This window comes from Urocitellus parryii, chromosome 4 (assembly GCF_045843805.1).
Source record: "Urocitellus parryii isolate mUroPar1 chromosome 4, mUroPar1.hap1, whole genome shotgun sequence".
NCBI lineage: Eukaryota > Metazoa > Chordata > Mammalia > Rodentia > Sciuridae > Urocitellus > Urocitellus parryii.
In genome coordinates this window covers 75,705,482-75,724,438 of record NC_135534.1, presented here as the reverse complement: position 1 = coordinate 75,724,438, position 18,957 = coordinate 75,705,482, and the positions used below count along the sequence as shown (strand labels likewise).

The 18,957-nt window shown below is 33.9% G+C and overlaps 1 protein-coding gene across 13 annotated transcripts in view; it reads left to right on the top strand.

Moving 5' to 3' along the window:
* The window catches only part of Picalm (phosphatidylinositol binding clathrin assembly protein), a 100,386-nt gene extending 81,837 nt beyond the window's left edge, over positions 1-18,549 (top strand). For 6 of the 13 annotated variants that reach the window (XM_026384667.2, XM_026384666.2, XM_077796881.1 and 3 more), the window contains 5 exons: positions 2,089-2,112; positions 3,538-3,597; positions 5,788-5,892; positions 15,676-15,778; positions 17,111-18,549. In XM_026384667.2, the coding sequence (XP_026240452.1) occupies positions 2,089-2,112; positions 3,538-3,597; positions 5,788-5,892; positions 15,676-15,768 (282 nt within the window). In that variant the 3' untranslated portion in view covers positions 15,769-15,778; positions 17,111-18,549. The remainder of the gene's footprint in view (positions 1-2,088; positions 2,113-3,537; positions 3,598-5,787; positions 5,893-15,675; positions 15,779-17,110) is intronic. The other 7 variants (XM_026384669.2, XM_026384668.2, XM_026384662.2 and 4 more) reach the window with 2 other exon arrangements.
* Positions 18,550-18,957: the final 408 nt, after the last annotated feature.

Here is an 18,957-nt window from a genome sequence, read left to right as displayed (position 1 = left end):
TTTATAATGTCATAATTTATAGAGTTGATTCTCATTGTTGATAGCAGTTAAATATTTACTGTCACCCTGAACACTGAACCATTGCTAGGGGAAGTTTATACATATCTACATTTTATCATACAGATTTAAATTGTAAATCCTTAAAAAAAAAAGCCTAAATCTAGTCAATTCTGTTTTCCTTTCTTTACAAAAGGAATATGAAGTTCTAAAGTATGAGTTCACAACATCATTAACTTTGAATTCTAGCTCTATCCATGTGACCCCAGAACTAGAGCTTCTTGCACTGTACTGGACTGTCCTCTACCTTCTCCATCCTCTGTTAACTTCATGAGAACTGAAACATTACAGAGCATTCTTCCCCTTTGCTCCTCTCAGCTGTAAGAGGTGTATCAGGATACTCAATTTTAATGCCCCTTTGCACTTGTATGGCTAAGAATGACTTTGAAAGCCCAATGAATTTTGATTTGGGCATTTTATATTTTATCAGTTGGCAAATTTGCAAATACTAAATACATAAGTAATGAGGTTTAATGGTATTTGCTGATTATATACTTAGTACCTAGTACTGAAGAGATTCTAATAATGGTTTTAAACTGCTGTAAGGCATAGTGTGCCTAGAATAGCTTGTGGCTATTTTCTTATCCTTGGCCAGCTGTTATCTTATAATCCACAGGTCTCCCTCAATCAGAGAAGAGCATACTCCTTCTCTTTCTTATGGAAACCTTTGAAGCATGCATTTTTTTTAAAGTGATGTAGTAGCAGTGTTTTGATAAAACAGGCTACACATCATAGCCTTCCTTTTGTTATTAGAGATCTCCATTGTCCTTGTTATAGCGTATTTCTTGTTTTTAAATCCCTTCTAGGACATCACCCTGTTTGCCTTGGATTACTGAAATTGTCTTGGGTTATTAAAATTAGTAGGGATAAGTTAAAAATATAATGTGTTGATAAACTTTGGTGTGACATTACTTACAGTCTTATTAGCTTCAGGCTTCATAAAAGGAGAATATACTGAAATTTAGCTCCCTTTTTATGGCACTAATTTTTCACAGATAGTTGTCACTACCATCATTAAAAATACCTGGCATTTAACTAGTTTGTTTTTATGTACATATACCCAAGCACATATACATACTCTATTTTAAGTTTATAAGTGGTGCTATTTGGGGAGACTGAAAGTATATCATCCCAATTTTAAGTATAAAATTGTTTTTCCAAGTGCTAAACTGTTGAAAAGCAGATTTAAATTAAAATCAATCTCTTTTCACCGTTAATCCAATGTTTTCCCCACTGTACCACTGGGAATAATAGGAGGTTAGTGGATTTTATGGTCTCCTGTGTGAATTATACATTAATAATTTGTGAGGAGTGACATAAATACAAAGTGTATTAGCATTTAGTATTTGCTTATTTTATATTAAGTTGATATTAATGAAACATAACAGATTTTTAAAATAGCACTTTTAAGATTGATCACTAGAATGTAATAGGCATCTGACCATTTAGAATTTATAATTTATACACAGTTGATAACAATACTCATGGTCCTGTCTTGTAAATGGTAGTGTGTATCATCTCTTAATGAGATTTTATTAAAATATTTACATGTATTTTAACGCGTTTCTTCTTATTGACTAATGTGTGGGGCCAGTAATGTGATTTACTACATAAGATAAACTGCCGCTTATGACATTTCTTTACATTTCTAACCTTTTTATCATTAATCCTTAAACACTGTCAAGGTTTTTAAGTGTTTTAAGACAAATTTATTAGTTTTATTTCAACATCTTTCATTAGTACTTTCCTGTTTTGTACTAAATATTATCTGATGTGACCCTGTTTCAGGATGCACTGCATATATAGAACTTTATATAGAGAGATGAGGCTAAAGTCGCAGTTTCTCTTGTCAACCTTGATAGTGTTTTTGTATAGATGTTCTTTCATTAGATATTGGGTGTACAAGGGATTTTAGGTATTTGGTGAATGTACATGTGAACTAAAATGCTCTCTGTGTATTTTCTGTTGTGTAAGTACTTGTTCTAATCCAGTGTTATTGCATTATGTAATTGTTCTCCCTGGGAAAAACAGAATGGCATGCATTTTCCACAATACGTAAGTGACCAAAAACTAGCCTTTTTGCAATAAATTGGCATGCTATTAACCACTGCTGCAGCAGAATCTCATAACCTTCCAGCTATTACTTGTTTTCACATTCAGATTTTCAGTGTGTCAAAAATTCTTCCTAGCATCTCCTGGTTTCATGGGCATCTTGCAGAATTGATTCTGATGGTGGCATGGGAAATACCAATTTTTTTTCTTGCTTAATATTCCGCCATTTGCTGCCAGATGGCTGGGTGTCTGTGTGTGTATCTGTGCTGCCACTATGCACTTGATGACTTCTGAATGAAGGGAAATGTTGATTGTGGTAATGTTTAAAATAACAACTGCATGAAATCTTACAGGCTTCTGCTATACTTGGCAGTTTGTCTGCTGCTCTTGCAGATCTTGATTTTTAAGTAGGGAGAGACCAATAAGCCCTACATGCTCACTGAATTACTAAACTTTTAACTATTCACTTTAGTGTTATTTTTTTAAATGTTATGCTTTATTTAACTTCTCCATGCGTATATTCAAATTGTCATATAATTTCAGTTTATTTTTATTTTTATGTTTCAGCAGTATTATTGGTCTTTCACCTGTATTTAGTTCCAGTCTTCATTACAAGAAACACACAGAGGGAATGTTGTTAAGACAGCAACTATATCTAAAATAACTCTGGTCACACAGATTATGTATTTACAAATCATCTGTTAAAGTAGGAAGGGGAGGGTAACTTAAAAATCTTAGTGGTAGCTGGTTCTTTTAATCATTAAAATATACACTGCCTTAAAAATTCACTGTATCTGAAGTAATTTTTGGAGGAAATTAGAAAGTTAACATACATACATACTCTCTTTAGAACTATGATTCATCAAAATAGTCATACTCAGTAGTAGTTAGAAATCATTGAGGTCCTTAAAACTAAATGTTTTAGAGGATCAGGTCACTTGCTTTGGGATCTTTAATACTTTTGTTCTTTGAGTGCTAAAAAAGTGAACTACCTAGGAAACCATTTAATCCTATTGCTTTTTCTTGTTCAACATTTTTTTAGGATAGTTGATAGACTTTAAAATCTTAGAATTTTGATTATTATAAAAATCCAAAGATTTTTCTTTTGGCCATGCTGGGTATCAAACCTATGGCTTCATAGATGCTAGGCAAGCACTCAAAAAATTTTAAAGCTGTACATTGAAACCTTAGTTCACTAATTGTATCTAAGTTTAAGTGTTATCTTTTTCTTTTTAAATAATTCTGCTTTTCTGCTAATTTCAAGATACTTTTTATTGAGCATTAATTGACACAGTTAATTATCACTTAATCACAGCTGTCTTAGCAAATATTTGTGGTTTTTAGTGGAAATATAGCTGTTAATTCCTTGAACTCAGTTGATATATTTGAGTTATACGCTCTTGTTTATTTTTTCTTTTACCCTATTAGGCACCTCCTGTAATGGCCTATCCTGCTACTACACCAACAGGCATGCTAGGATATGGCATTGTAAGTATTTTTCCAGATATAATTTTTGGTGAAGACATTTAAACCTAGGACCATTGTGGTCCAGGTGTGATTATCAGGACTGGAGACAGTCATCCTGGTGACCAGGCCACATCTTAGAGCCTCATTTCTCCAACTAATGTGAGATGAATGGGGGGCACAAGATTTCCAGGGTGCCTTCTCCTTACGGGGTGGGGGGGTGGGGAGAGCAAGCCAGGGGCAGAGAGGGTGATGAGAGCTGGCGGGGGTCGGGCACAGAGCACTCTGGGTTCAGCCCAGACATTCTTCAGTAATATGAATGCTTTGGTTTCTTTGGTATGTCTAGAATAATCATTGTATAATAAATATTATTTATATTCACTATTAATTATTTGTCTTATTTTTCCCCTCATGACATCATGAGGCATGTTGTTTTCCATTACAACCTCATTTAAATGTTAATGTTAATGCCAAGTTTTTGTTGTTGCAACTTTACATTAAATACCTTTTGTCTTCTTACCTTACTACTGTCAAAGAAGAGAGGGATTCATGTTTTTCTTGAATTGTAAGCACAAATTTTAGTCTGGTATAGGCTAGGGAGATTTTCCTATAATGATTGTTACAGTATCTACACAGTCTTTTAACCTTTAAGGTTCCTAAAATCAACATACTACACTGCCCTTGCTTTCCTAACCCTTTCAATACATAGATAAAATATATAGATAAAAATTGGAGGTGGCTTCGTCCCACTAGTATATTTTGAGGAACTAATGCTTATAGAAAACAGCATCATGTCCCTTGCTATTTTTACTGTGTCTGCTGTGCCATATGCACACACAGTATGCAAGTAGCTCCTTTCATACATGTGAACAAAGTTCATAACCTTTGGACTGGTGGTCATGGCTATAAACATAAAGCAAAGTTCTTGATACAAATAATCCTGTATTTGGGGATGGGGATATAGCTCAGCTGTTAGAGTGCTCGCCTTTCATGCACAAGGCTGTAGGTTCAGTCCCCAGCATCGCTACCACCAAACAAAACAAAACAAAACCTCTCTTTGAAAGGTTAAATATACCTTTTTTTTTTTTTGAAATATAAGATTTTAGTGTGTTGCATTTTTAACCAAAGTAATAATAGCAGGGTTTTGTACATCTTATTTTTTTAAAGAAAAGTTTGGTTGAGATTCAATTTTAGGTTACTCTAGAATGAATTAACTTTTTTTGTGAATTTAAGTCCCTTCTTGATTTCGTTCTAAAAATATCAAAAATAAAATAAAAGAAGTATAGAAAATAAACTTCTTTTAAAAATGGTCGGCCAGACATGGTGTCACATACCTATAATCCTAGGCCCTCTTGAAGGCTTGAGGCAGGAGAATCAAAAGTTCCAGGCCAACCTTGGCAACTTAGTGAGATCCTTTCTCAAAAAAATGAAAAAGGACTGGGGATGTAGATTAATGGTAAAGTGCCTCTGGCTTGAGACCCCCAGTTAGAAATAATTCATTACATGCAATTATTTTAAAAAATCATTGTCTTTACTAGTGATAATTTACATAATGGCATAAAAATTGATTTGATATACAAGGGCCAATTGGTTTACCTTGAAATGTGTTAGCTGTTGAGACATTGAGTCTAGCTTTCTCGATTTATAAACCTGGCAAATCTAGAAATTGAGGAGGAATTTTGGTCTAAATCATTTTGTCCATTGTACTACAGTAAAGTTTAAATTTTGCAACTCTTTGAATAGAAAAAGCTAGACTTTCTTGTTTTTTAAAAGTGAATATACTGCCTGCTGGTTGCAGTTGTGCACACACATACTCACAAAAACTCAGGATGCTGAGGCAAAAGGATCACAGTTTCAAAGCCCGCCAGCCTCAACAACTTAGTGAGACCCTAAGCACCTTAGCAAGACCCTGTCTCAAAATTTAAATAAAATGAAATGGAGATATGGCTTAGTAGTGGTTGAGCGCCCCTGGGTTTAATCATTAGTACCAATAAATAAATAAATAAATTTTTAAAAATGAACATGCTAAAGTCTTTCCATTCCCCCAAAAGAGCTTCTCTTAAAAAATTTTCACTGTTGATTTTATTTGTATTCTTTTCTGTCTAGTCAGATCATAGGTACCAGTACCTCTTATTACTATTGTCTTTGCTTACTTATTCATAGTAAGTAAAATGTAACTCCATATCCCTTAACTTGATATTCTTCTGGTTTTAGCCGCCTCAAATGGGAAGTGTACCTGTAATGACACAACCAACCTTAATATACAGCCAGCCTGTCATGAGACCACCAAACCCCTTCGGCCCTGTATCAGGAGCACAGGTATTATATTTTACATGTAACTTGCAATGTACTTGATTTGGATCTCATGGTGGATATTACTTGCTTCGTCTGTTTTTGAATATAATAACTTTTACAAATGTTGATTATTTGGAGGGAAAGGACAGTAGGTTACAAATTTAAAGATGGAAAATTCTTGGCAACTTAATACTTGTTGGATCCAGAGAATTGTTTTTTGAAGTTGAGGAGTCTACTTTTTCTTCATGAGTCTGGCATGCTATCCTTAGCTGTGGAAAAATAGAGCATCATTTTCTTGATTGCCTAAATGGTGCTTTAACAAGAGTACTGTCCTTGGGATCTTTGTAACTCTTGACAAGTCTCCAGAAAGTTTTGTATGTCATTTTTTTCATTAGATAACTTTCTGCCATTGAGGATTGTATTCAAAACAAACCAAAAGAAGGCAGAAAAACATGAAATGTCATGCTGATCTAATGAGAGACTTTTCGCATGTTTTTAGGGCTCTGTCTTCTTTCTGAAAATTTACCCTAAAAATATTCAGTCTTTGTTTTTTAACCCATTATTATTGACACTAGAGGAATTAGACATAAGGTTTTTTGTTTGTTTTTGTTCTTTAAGCTTGTACCTGTTACTCTGATAAGAGAAAAATATTTGTTATTATCTGGTACCTTGTGAAGTGTTAGACTGGCTTTTCTGTGTCTATGGCTCTATTCACGTTCTTTTATAGTTAAGAAATAATTCATTATTTACAGTTATTAAAGCACTCGCTCCATTTCTTAAATGGTTTCCAGCACCAGGGCACTGGTGACTATATTTGTCTAATGCTTATTTGAAAATATTTGAGTGAGCATTTAATAATGAAAATTTTGGTATTCCTTTTACTCTCAGTATACATATACATTAGATTTGTCAAGGCTTATAGTGTAACATTACTAAGATTAGTTGATGTTGAGCTATTTAAATCTAGTCTCTGTTTTTCATAGACTGAAACATAGGAAGCTCTTTCATTTTTCAGCCTTTTTGAGTAGTAAGTCAGTTAATAAACTGGCGTCTCTGTTGACTGGAAGTGGATTGTGAATTTAGTTCTAAGAAATAAAGTCCTAGTTGGTTATACTTCATATATTTGTCCATATTACAGTGACTTTTTCTTCCTGTGTCTAACACAGTAGTCCTCATTACCCTTTTGACTTGCTAAAGAAACACAACTGGATTTTGATAACCCTTTAAGAAGTATACTGATGATTCTTAATGAAGATATCTTCTTCTTATACAATAGAAGCTTCTGCCTGCCTTTTAGGGTTTTCTTTTCTTTTTTCTTTTGTTAGTTGTACTTAACAGCATAAAGTATATTGTCATTTATTTTCAAAAATTAATTTGTCCGCTTTAAAAAACTGATAAGAGCCTAAATATATTTATGTAAATAGGTTTTTTTTTTTTTTAGGAAAATCTTTAGTCTAGAGATACAGACTTACTAAGAACCTTGATTATAGAAGTGTTTCTCTGATGTCTAGTTAATTCCTGCACCCAGTCTACATCTTGTCTTTCAGGCTATATCAGAATAATGCTAACTTAAACTTCAGTACTGCCTTTTAAGCAATATTCAAAGTAATCTTTAAAGTAGATAGGTCTACTGTCATCTTTACTCTTTCACAAGTGAAGGAGACTGAGACTTAGAAAGGCTCTTCAACTAAGTACATGGTGCAATGCAACTTACTCCCAGGTATCCTGGTTCTTCGTACAGTACTCATTTTTACTACACCACCTCTACATTTGTAGGACAGAGCCCTTATGGCCACTATAGTAGCCCCATCTTCTTTGTCAGCAGTAAACCACTCTTTAAATTCCTTGTGTTGTCTTATTGGTTTATAAACTGTGTTTTATAACCCAATAAGAAATATTGGGTTATAAAATACAGTTTTACAATAATATATATTGTGAATACATTCAGGATATATCTACTACACTTGCCAACAATGTCCACTGCCAGAATATTATAGAGAAAAGTAAAATCATGTTATTTTCAGGAAAAGAGATGGAACTGGAAATTCTAATGTTAAGTAAAATAAGCCAGACTCAGAAAGACAAATATCATGTATTTCCCTCATGTGGAGTCTAGTTGGGGAGGAAAGTGACAAAATGAAAGTAGCAAGGAGACTTAGAGAAAAGAATCAGGTGGAAGAGGGAGAGAGAAGAAGGGTAATGAATCATACCTTCAACCTTAAAAACATTGTATATGGATTTTGCTTAAGAATGTTAAAGAAATAGTAAAGCTATATCTTTAAAAAAAAAAAAAACAGGTTTTATATCCTGTTGCCTTCTAAAACCCATATAATCTTTTCACTGAAATACCAGTTTTCATGTGCACGGAAAGAAACAGTAAATAAAATGCTTTTTCCTAATAACTTTATGTCAGAAGTGAATGAGAGCATTAGGGTAATATGTTTCTAGTTGAGAAGTTAGTGCTTAACCCTAAATATTGTTGATTGAAAAACACACTAAGGAAGCAAATTGAAAACTAGAAAAAAAGAAAATCAGGCAGCAATGAAGTGGCTCATAGAAACTTTGGTCTCACAGAAATCATTTGCATCATTTGAAAGTCAGAATCTTAAATTTTTTCATGTTATTCTTAATTCCTTCCCCCTCATTGTTTTCTGTGTATTTAATCTCAAAGTCCCCACCAGTTGTTCCTCTGTTATTATGGATCCACCCTTCTTGCATTCTACAGCCTTAACCAGTTCATGCTTGTTTTACAACACTCTCCTATGTTCCTTGCATGTCTGATTTAATCTTTTATATAGCTACAGATATAATTTTCCATAGGCAGTATTTTGTAGCATCTTATCTCTATACTTAAAATCTAAAGAGGTGAGTCTAAATATAATTGAATGTTTAAAACATCCCTAAACTTTTCTTTCATCTTAAAACTACCTTATGAGATCTTCTTATTTGTAAGAGTAATGTTGAGTGAATAGAATATTCAGCTGCTTCATTTCCATTCCTTTACAGTTTTCAGTAAGTATCTATTGTTCTACTGCTATTTGTCTTTTCCAAAAAGTCTTCATCTGCAATAAAGCAGGTTTGCCCTTTAGCTGTTCTTTGGTCATTTCTTGTTCCTTTAGTGTCCTTATGAGATTTGGAATTCTTTTTCCTTATTCTGCATTATTTTCCTTTACAATTTTGTGTTTAATGATTCTTAGGTAATCCCTTGGATTGATGTTATCTATTCAGTAGTAGCTGTAACCAAAATAATTTTTTAAAGGAAGTACTTTTTAATTGTTCTTTCATTTTTTTGTTTTCCTTTCAGTTGGACTCAAAGTCTTTGAGGGAAAACACAATTGCTTTTTGTACATTGTAAAATAAATGATAGTTTAAATGAAAAATGAAGTCTATCAAATCCCAGTTCTATACTATTGCTAAATATCCTTCTTTACAGCTGGGTGTGTTGGCAAATGGCTACAGTAATCTCAGAGACCAGGGGCAGAGGCAGAAGGATCACAGATTCAAGGCCAGCCTTTGGCAATTTAGGAAGACCCTGTCTCAGTATAAAAGTTGGGATGTAGTTAAGTGGTAGAGCACCATGGGGTTCAGTATCAAGTACTCCCCTCTCCCATGTCCTAACATTATAGCTGTTTTAAAAATATGCTTTAAGTGCATCTTCCTAGATGTTTTACTGTATGGAAAACTCAACGATCCCATATCAATATTTTTATTTCTCCAAAAGCATAGAGTGTTAAAGGTCCCTGTAGCTTCTTCTTCTCCCCTCTGCCCCCAATATTTTTAGTTGTCCAATGAACCTTTATTTTATTTGTATGTGGTGCTGAGAATTGAACCTAGTGCCTCACACATGCTAGGCAAGCACTCTACCAGCCCCAGGTCCCTGTAGTTTTTACTTTTTCTTTGTTAAGTTGGAAAGAACGGAGATTCTTATGCCTTCTCTTATTGGTGCTTTACATAATGCTTTATATTATTTTTACTGGTGTTTTATATAAATTGGGATGTTCATTGCTGACCAATAGTTTGTAAACTCCACATTTGCAGTGTGTAGCTGTTATGCTGTTAAATGAAGGCAGTTAACTAGTTACAATCTTTTTATTTCTCCAAAGTATAGAGTGTTAAATTTATTTATTTTGGACTGAGGATTAATCCCAGGTGTGCTTAACCACTGAGCTATGACCTCCGTCCATTTTTTATTGTTTATTTTGAAGCAGTGTCTCACTGAGTTGCTGAGGCTGGCCTCAAATTTGAGATTCTCCTGCCTTACCCTGCCAAGACACTGAGAAGTGTATTCCCCCATACCTGGCAGGCGTTTATTTAATTTTAAACTAGTATTAAAAGTTTTGTTGGTTTCTTGGTATTAGGCATTTTGTATGGAGGACTACCAATCTTGTTCAGGGAACATAGGGCTGAAGATGCAAAATGTCTTTGTTTGCAGTGGCTAATTTTAAGTCTTACTTCAGTTAAGTGTCTGAAAGGAAACTATGGCTTACTGTGATTCTTTTGTACCCTTATAAATACGGATACTGTTGGCTTTAGATATTGGAATAATTCAAGTCTTGCAAAATAGGGCATTTTAGGATTTGTTTGAGGGTGGTGGTGGTGGTGGTGTTTAACTTTCTTGATAAGTTAATTGTGGATATTGGTAGTACCTCTGCTATTAGCTGATTTGTCCAGATTATAAAGGTTTTTTTGCCTTGTCAGCTATATATTGTGCTTATTTATACTTGCCCATAACATGAGAAAATTTATATTGGAAATTGAAATTTAGTACCATTGATGAAAAACTGTTTCAGGACCCCCCAATGTATACCTGAATGAGTTATAACTAAAATGTTAGGAGTCCCATCTGCTGATCTCTATTGTTAATAAGACAACATGTAAAATAAGGCCTTATTTATTACATTTTTGTTCAGGACATTGTTTTAAAGGCAAAAATCTAATTTCTTATCATCTTAAAATCTTCAGTAACTGAAGTTCTACAAAATCTTCATGATGAACACCAGTGACCGTGTATATATAGCATTGTGTATATAGAAAGCATGGAAATGGACTGACCATCTAACATTTACCAGAAAAATTTATTTTAAAAATATCGTTTGGGGGCTAGAGATGTAGCTTAGTGGTAGAGCACTTGCCTAGTTTTCCTGAGGCTCTTGGTTTAATTCCCTGTATTACTCTAAAAATGAATTATTAAAAATATAAATTCTGGGGGTTAGGGTGTGACTCAGTGGTAAAAATTGAAAAAAATCAATCAGTAAAAAGATTAAAATCTTAAAAAACAGAAAAGAAAATTTAATTCTCTCCCCACCCCCACATAACAGCATTTAGCCAGTGCTGGGGGCAGAGCCCTCACAACCTAAACACCTCTTAAAGATTCTACCTCTTAATACTGTTACCATGGCAATTAAATTTCAACATGAATTTAAAGGGGACAGGCATTCAACCTACAGCAACTCTGTACCCTCAGTATATGTGTATTTATAGATTAATATATTTCTATAGCAATTGTATATTTATATACATTAAAAAACATGTTAAATATGAACTTTTTTGTGATACCAGGTGTTGAACCCAGGGGTACTCTACTACTGAGCTACATATTTTTATTTATTTGTTTGTTAGTTGGGGAGGTACTGGAGATTGAACCCAGGGGCACTAGACCACTAAGCTTCCTCCCCAGCTCTTTTTAGTTTCTCTTTTGAGACAAGGTCTTGCTGTGTGGCTCAGGCCCTGTTTTTAAATGGTTACTTTTGTTTTTTTAAAGAGAGAGAAATTTTTTTAATATTTATTTTGTAGTTTTTGGTGGACACAACATCTTTATTTTATTTTTATGTGGTGCTGAGGATCGAACCCAGTGCCCTGTGCATGCCAAGCGAGCGCGGTACCGCTTGAGCCACATCCCCAGCCCAATGGTTACGTTTTAAAACAGAAAAGTTTTAATTTCTTCTCATATCCGCTTTGGAGGTCATTTTCAAAATATAACTCTTTTTAGCTGGGCACAGAGGTGTATACCTATAAATCTCAGTGGGTTGGGGAGGCTGAGGCAGGAGGATTGCAAGTTCAAAGCCAGCCGTAGCAACTTAGTGAGTCTCTAAGCAACTTAATGAGATCCTGTCCCAAATTAAAAAATATAAAAAGGGCTGAGGATGTGGTTCAGTAGTTAAATGCCTCTGGGTTCAATCCCTAGCACTAGCCCACCCCCAATAATTTTAACAAATTTTAGAATACTTATTTGAAACAGGTAAGAGATGTTGCCTGTACCTAAGGAGTCTAAAGATGAGTGTAATTTGGAAACACAAGAAACTGATAGATAAAGGCCCCTTAAGAGAGACCACAAGTGTTGAACACAGAGGAAGAGCAAGAGCAATGCAGACTCAATAACATTTGAGCTGGACCTCTTATGTGCATAGATTTGATGATAAATGTTAGGGATGATTGAATTAATATTTGAATTACTAATTTATGCCAGGCAATATGCTGAGTATTTACCATTTAATACTCAAAACAGCCATAAAGGGAGATTTAAAAATTTAGTTCTGTCTTTTTGCAACACTGCTCTTCAGGCAAGTGAACTGTATCCATTTTTCTCTTGAGATGATGTTTTTGTTTCTTCAATGAAGACATAAAATGAGCCTCTACAGCACTGGATTTTCTACTTAGGCTTTTGGGTGACTGAAGAATTTAAATGTAAAGATGTAGCAAAGTGGCTTCTCTAAAAATTTGTCCTAAATATAGTCTTTTTTATCCTCTCCCAAGCTTTTGTTTGTACCAGTCTTGCTTTATGAGACTACTGTTATTTTCTTGTTTTATCCTGAAATTTTCTCTTCCCCCTTCATTTTTAGATGTGTGTGTGTGTGTGTGTGTGTGTGTGTGTGAAAAATAGAACTGTAATGAAATTAAACCTCATAAAACAATATTTCTATTTATGTGGCATAGTCTGTAAATAGAATTATATACTTTTAAAATTTTATTAAGTATGTTTGTCTTTATTAATATGTGATTTCTGTACTATTTTTACTATATTAAATACAATAAAAATCTTTACTCTGAAGATAAAAGCAAAGATTTTTGGTAACAATAAAATATATTTTTTAATGTATAAATATATAAACATATATAGTATGTATATAATTTTAAAAGACTGATTAGTGTGGTGGAGAAATTTCAAAAGTTTCCATCTTCAGTGTCAATTTTTGTATCTTTATTTGTATTCTGCTCTTGTTTCTCAATATAGGAGCAGTAAGATTTAACAGCTTTTGTTTGAATATCATTAGTTGTGATATAAACCACTTTGATTTGAACAGATTGATACTTGTACTAATTTTTTAATCTGTGAATTTTGGGATAGAGAATATTATTTGAAATTAATGTGTAACAGGTGGTGTTTTAGGTTTGTTTTATGCCATTTTTATGTTCCTTAGCAACCTTATAATCATGGTCTTTAATTTATTCAAAAGAATGATAAATAAAGGAATGTCAGTTGCCCTATATGGTGGCACACTCCTGTAATGCCAGTGATTGGGAGGCTGAGGCAAGAGGATTATAAATTTGAGGCCAGCCTCAGCGACTTCATGAGACCCTGTCTTAGAAAGAAAAAAGAGAAAGAAGACTTTTAAGTAAAAGAAGTTTAGCTTTCAAAGTTTCAGGTGACTTTCAATCAAACTTTTAAAATCCTGCTGTTTCTGACCCATTGGAATCCCACTGTCCCTTTAGGGTCTTTTATTTTACTTGATGAGTAATATAAGCAGCCTCTTCCTTTCCTTCTCTTTTATTTTCTTGCTGACTACTTTCTCACCAGTGCATGTATGTCTGTGCTTTGGTATTAGTGCTGGAAAAGCAGGATAGGACGAGGTAGTGTCTCGTGTCCCGGTCCTTAGAACTGTACAGTAGCCACACCAGTCTGGTCTATGGATTTGTCTGTTTCAGATGGATATTTATGAAAAGAAACTTACTGCAGGTATATTAATTGTAGTTTTCTCATTGGTGGCATCAATCTTGTTTTAATTTGCTAAATGCTTATAGTGTGTGTGTGTGTGTGTGTGTGTGTGTTTTGGTCAGTCTGTCTTACCAATTTAAGAGACTAATAGAGTTTAGTAGAAATTAAAAACCAGTACTTTTTCCCAAGGAAATTTGATCTTGTTCAACATTGTTTGTCAGCTTCTTGGACTTCTCTCTAGCAGCTCGCCCATGTAAAATATATCAAAGAATAATCTTGTCTGTTTGGTCTGCATTCTTCAGGGGCATCTGCTTGTGGGGCTATCAGGTCTTCAGATTGCTGCCCTAAGGAAATGAGTGACTTAAGAAGTGTGTTTTAGCGTGAAGCTCTCATAGGAAATTTGTGATTGGGGTGCAGTCTATAATGAGCAGGGTTTATTGTTTTAACTTTAAATGAAAGAAAATTTATTTTGGAGAGAAACCCAGTTAATAATGGAGATACATGTGAATGTTGTCTTCCAGTTGAATAACTAACGACTACTTGGAGTTATCCCACTTCTGAATGGGCTTTCATATGTAGGCTGCAGAGGGAAGATGGGGATCTCTCTCCAATAAAGTTATACTTTAGTCTGTCCCTACATGGATGATGTTTGAAACTTCAAGCCCATATGCTGCCCTTTCTCCCATCTGTAGCTCCCTGCATGATTCTGTCATCTTCTTTATTGTCTTTGAACATTTATTTCTGAAACAAAGATTGCTTATACTGGTGATGTAATATTTGTGAAAACTCATTATCTACTCATTCTTTATAGTGCTTTTCTTTTGCTTTTGTTTATTTTTTAAGTAAAAATGTGGAAAAGAGATCATTTTAGACCATCATAGAGGTTTTTATGGCTTTAAATTCTTTATAGGATTTGAATGTTGGAAGTATGAAGTGAAACTGTTTCCACTGTGAACTTTGATTTAATGCTTAGTTGAAATAGCTCATTTCAAAAGAGTCCTATGCTTGCATCCTGTGCAATCCTGTATAAAGGGAGAAAAAGAATGAACAATTTGCTCCAAACTAAAGTTCCTCATGTTGGCTTTAAAATACTCATAAGTCAATTTGGTGAAAGAGATACATATATGAAAATTAACATCTTGGTTCTTGAGAAGTATCTTTTCTTTGGGAGATCACTAAAGATATGTTACTAAATTCATTGGTTTCACTACCTTGTAATATATTAAAGGATGGTTAGATTCTAAGAATCAATAATCTGAAGTGTTCCCCTTATTCAGGTGCAGTATCTGGACTTTCAGACTAGGTGAACTCCAAGATCTCTTTCACCTCTGACAGTGTGCATGTCAACTACAGATTGTCTAGATAAATAGGCAGAAGACAACTCCATGTTAACTTCTACCCTTTGTAAGAAAGGAAGGAGAGAGTATTGCTAGATATGTTGGGTCTGAACTAAAGTCAGAGTTCATACAACATTGGACAGATAGCCTGGGCAAAGGAAGCTATCTTTACTCAGTGTAAACACATGCATATGCATGTGTTTATGTATCCTGTCTCCTGTACCTCCCCACCCTCCCACACACTAAAGTCTTAATCACAGGTCAGCTTATATTGACCTTTTTGAGTAAAAGACTTTATTTCTTTGAAGTTTCAGAAACGTGAATTTGTTTTCTGGAAAACACATGCCATTGGATACCCTTTAACTTGACATGTGACTAAAACTTTTGTTTTAATTCCATTTTCTACAAAGGCTACCTTTATATTTATTAAAGGTGACAAAACAAAAACCACTTCTTCTTTCATTACATTTTCTGCTTTCATGTTCTGTCATTCTGAGATCTTTTTTTCTTTCCCTCTCTCTGTCTTCTTTCCCCCAGCTGTCGGCAGCATCCAGCCCCTCCAGTCACAGTCCTCACAGAGCTTCAGGAAAGGACCCTTTTGCAGAGCTCTCTTTGGAGGATTTCTTATAAATCACTTTAGGTATTGCTGCTTGTTGGGGGAGATGGGGACTTAAATACTTTTTAAAAATTTACCAAACATTTACTACAATTCGCTCTTCTCCTCCTCTGTTTCTTTAAAGGACTCTAGGTTCCCTTTTTTTTTTCTTCTCTGCCAACTCCTCTATTCTTTAGATGAAGAATAAAAATGGGTCAAAATAGGACATAAAGAGAAACAACTTGAAAAAATATCTTCAACATAATTAGAAGTTATGAAATCAAAGGACCATCTTACATATTGAAGCATCCACTGCTCACAGCAAATGGATACGATCAAATATCACCCTTAAAAATTAGATATTTTAGCAAATCTTCAAAGACTTGTAGAGGACACCATAATTTTAAACATTGTATTAGAGATTAACTGGGAGCATCTTTAGTTTTAACCAGGATTAATTGTGAAGGATTCATTTCAGTGATTTCTTTTATGTGTGCCTTTTCATTTAAAAACAGTCATCTATTTATTTATTTTGTAAACAGCTTGGTTTTAAATTAAGAGCAAAGGAATATTTAGGCCCTTTCAACTAGAAGGATTCTGCATATGATTTACAGTGCCTTTGTTTCCTGGAAGACAGTATATTTTGATCTTCTTGGTGCTCTGGCCCTCAGTTTACATTTACCTGCTAGATCTTTATGAGTTTGTACTCTTCTTATTTGGCAAGTTAATAAACATCTACCTTATTAATATCTTTGGATAGGCAGTTTTAGAGAAATCATGAGGGAAGTTACCTTTGAGTGAACATTGATTGATTCCCTATTGAAAAGTATTTCTTTATAGATCTTACAGATCTTTATTTATATTAGTAAAGATATGGTTTAGTCAGCATAACATTCTTCCTTTTATTGTCTATAATTTTATATCATTTGGAAATTACATTTTGATTTCCCAAATGATATTTTACATGGAATATTTGTGCTTATGTAGATGTTTTGAATCTGTCATAGAAAAATAGCTCATTGGTCTTCTTTCTTTTCTTTCCCCCAAGCGTACCTTAGTTTTAGTACTTAGATATTTGGAAGTCTGTTCCTGTAATTATACTTCAAATATTGAGTTCAGGCCCAAAAGTCAGTAAGACTGACTTTGTTTTATAATTACGTTTTGTGATAAGTAAACTCTTCTGGCCCTGTAATTATACTTCAAATATTGAGTTCAGGCACAAAAGTCAGTAAGACTGACTTTGTTTTATAACTACGTTTTGTGATAAGTAAACTCTTCTGGCCCATTTAATAACAAAGTCCACAAAGAATTTTTATTTGTGACGTTTCATAATGCAATGAATTAACTTACACATGTCTTTTTCTTTTTCTTTTCCAGATACAGTTTATGTAACTAGATAAGAGAGAATGGAATTATTCCAAAAAGACAAGTGCTCAAGTGGCGAATCCTTACTTCCAGCAAAATCCAAACTGCTGTCTCTTAAACTCTTCTTCCATTAGAATGCTACAGTAACCCAGTGAAGGCCCACGAAGGAAATTGGGACTAGTTTATAGAACGTACCAATACACTTTATAAAGCCAAGAATTGCCATGATTTAAGACTAAGCTCTGTCTTTTTGGTGACTAACCCTTCAGTTCTTTCAATTCCTATTAATACCCATAATCGATAACCTACCAAGAAAAGCCCTTATTTGGAAAGTGTGAAATTTGTATTTGGAAAAGCTGCCTGGAAAGAAGAGCTGTGTCCTTTACTGTAATTCAACAGGACTCATTGGGGGATCAAAATCACAGTTCTTAATTATGCATTATTTTTCTTTTCTCCAGTCCTCAAAGTTACAGAAACTTAATTGAAATTAATTTTTCTTTTTAAAAAAATTTATATTCAGTTTGCAGTAGACATTCCTTAAGTATTTGTATTTATTTATGATTATCAATTTTACATAACATTAATATTATATCAAACCTCCTTATGAAAATGAGTATGGATGTACACAGTATGTTTGATTTTTATCCACAAGAATGAATCTGATTCAGAATGCTTTTCAGCTGACATAAAGAGCACTAAATATATTAAGGCAAGCCCACAGGTCTGAATCTCAGTCTCTGTGGGTTTTAGGGAAGCATTACAAATGCATTAATCCTTATAGTCAATTCTGTGCCTAGGATTTTGCAAGGGAACAGTTCACTGACTAGGAAAAGCACTACATTTTAAATTCAGCATTAGTGCATTGGGAAGGATCTTTACTGCTTTGTGCTTGGCATGTCATTATTTTCCATTTGACATTAGGGCCTTTCCAAAATGAATGTGAGGAATTGCTTTCACTTCAAGACTTTCCTTCTTTTCAGTAAAACTCTAGGAGGTGTTATTGGGGGAGGGGAGGGGGGAAAATCCTTGAACTTTTTATTTGGCTTGTGCCATGTTATGATCATGTACCTTTTAAATAAGGGGAAATAGTATCTTTAAAGTTAATGTCTAGCCAAGAGTTTAGTTAATGAAGAATTAAACTGCACTGTTGATCGGTGCTTTGTGTAAATACATCTTAACGCTTGGGTTGAGAGGGGCCTTAAGAAGGACAGTTTGTTGTAGGAAAGCAATTCTGTACATGAGTTTAAGCATACTTGTTGCATTGTCTCTGCAGATTCTATTTTTGTTTACAATATTAAAATGTATGTTAGCAAAATGGGTGGATTTTCAAATAAAAAAATGCAGCTTCCACAAAACTTGGTTTATGATATTCTGATCTGAAGTGCATTTTCTTTTTTCTTCTATTTTCTTTTATCATCAGTATCATCATTTGTTTGCTAATAAAAGTGTACCAGGTGATTATATTTGCCGATTTAATAAAATATAGAATTTGTTCTATTTCAATTTCTAAAAAGATTAATCTTTGCAGTTTTGTAACTTCTAGGCTCTTTCCAGTATAAACAAGTATTTATTAAAATTATTCATTTTTGCCTGTAATCAGGTAAGTTTAAGGGAGAAATGCTTTTGAGTTACATATTGGTGCATATGATTATGTCTTCCAAAGAAACCTTTGTATCATGTTGCATATGGAATAGTAAATAGAATTCACAGTATATGATGGATTAAAAGCATTGATAATAGCTACATAGTATTTGCCATGGTTGGAAAAATATAGCTTTAGCCAGCTTTGTTAATTTTACTGGCATTTCTGCTTCAGCTGAAAATTTAAGATAATATCAAGGTTCTTCTCTTGTTTGTCA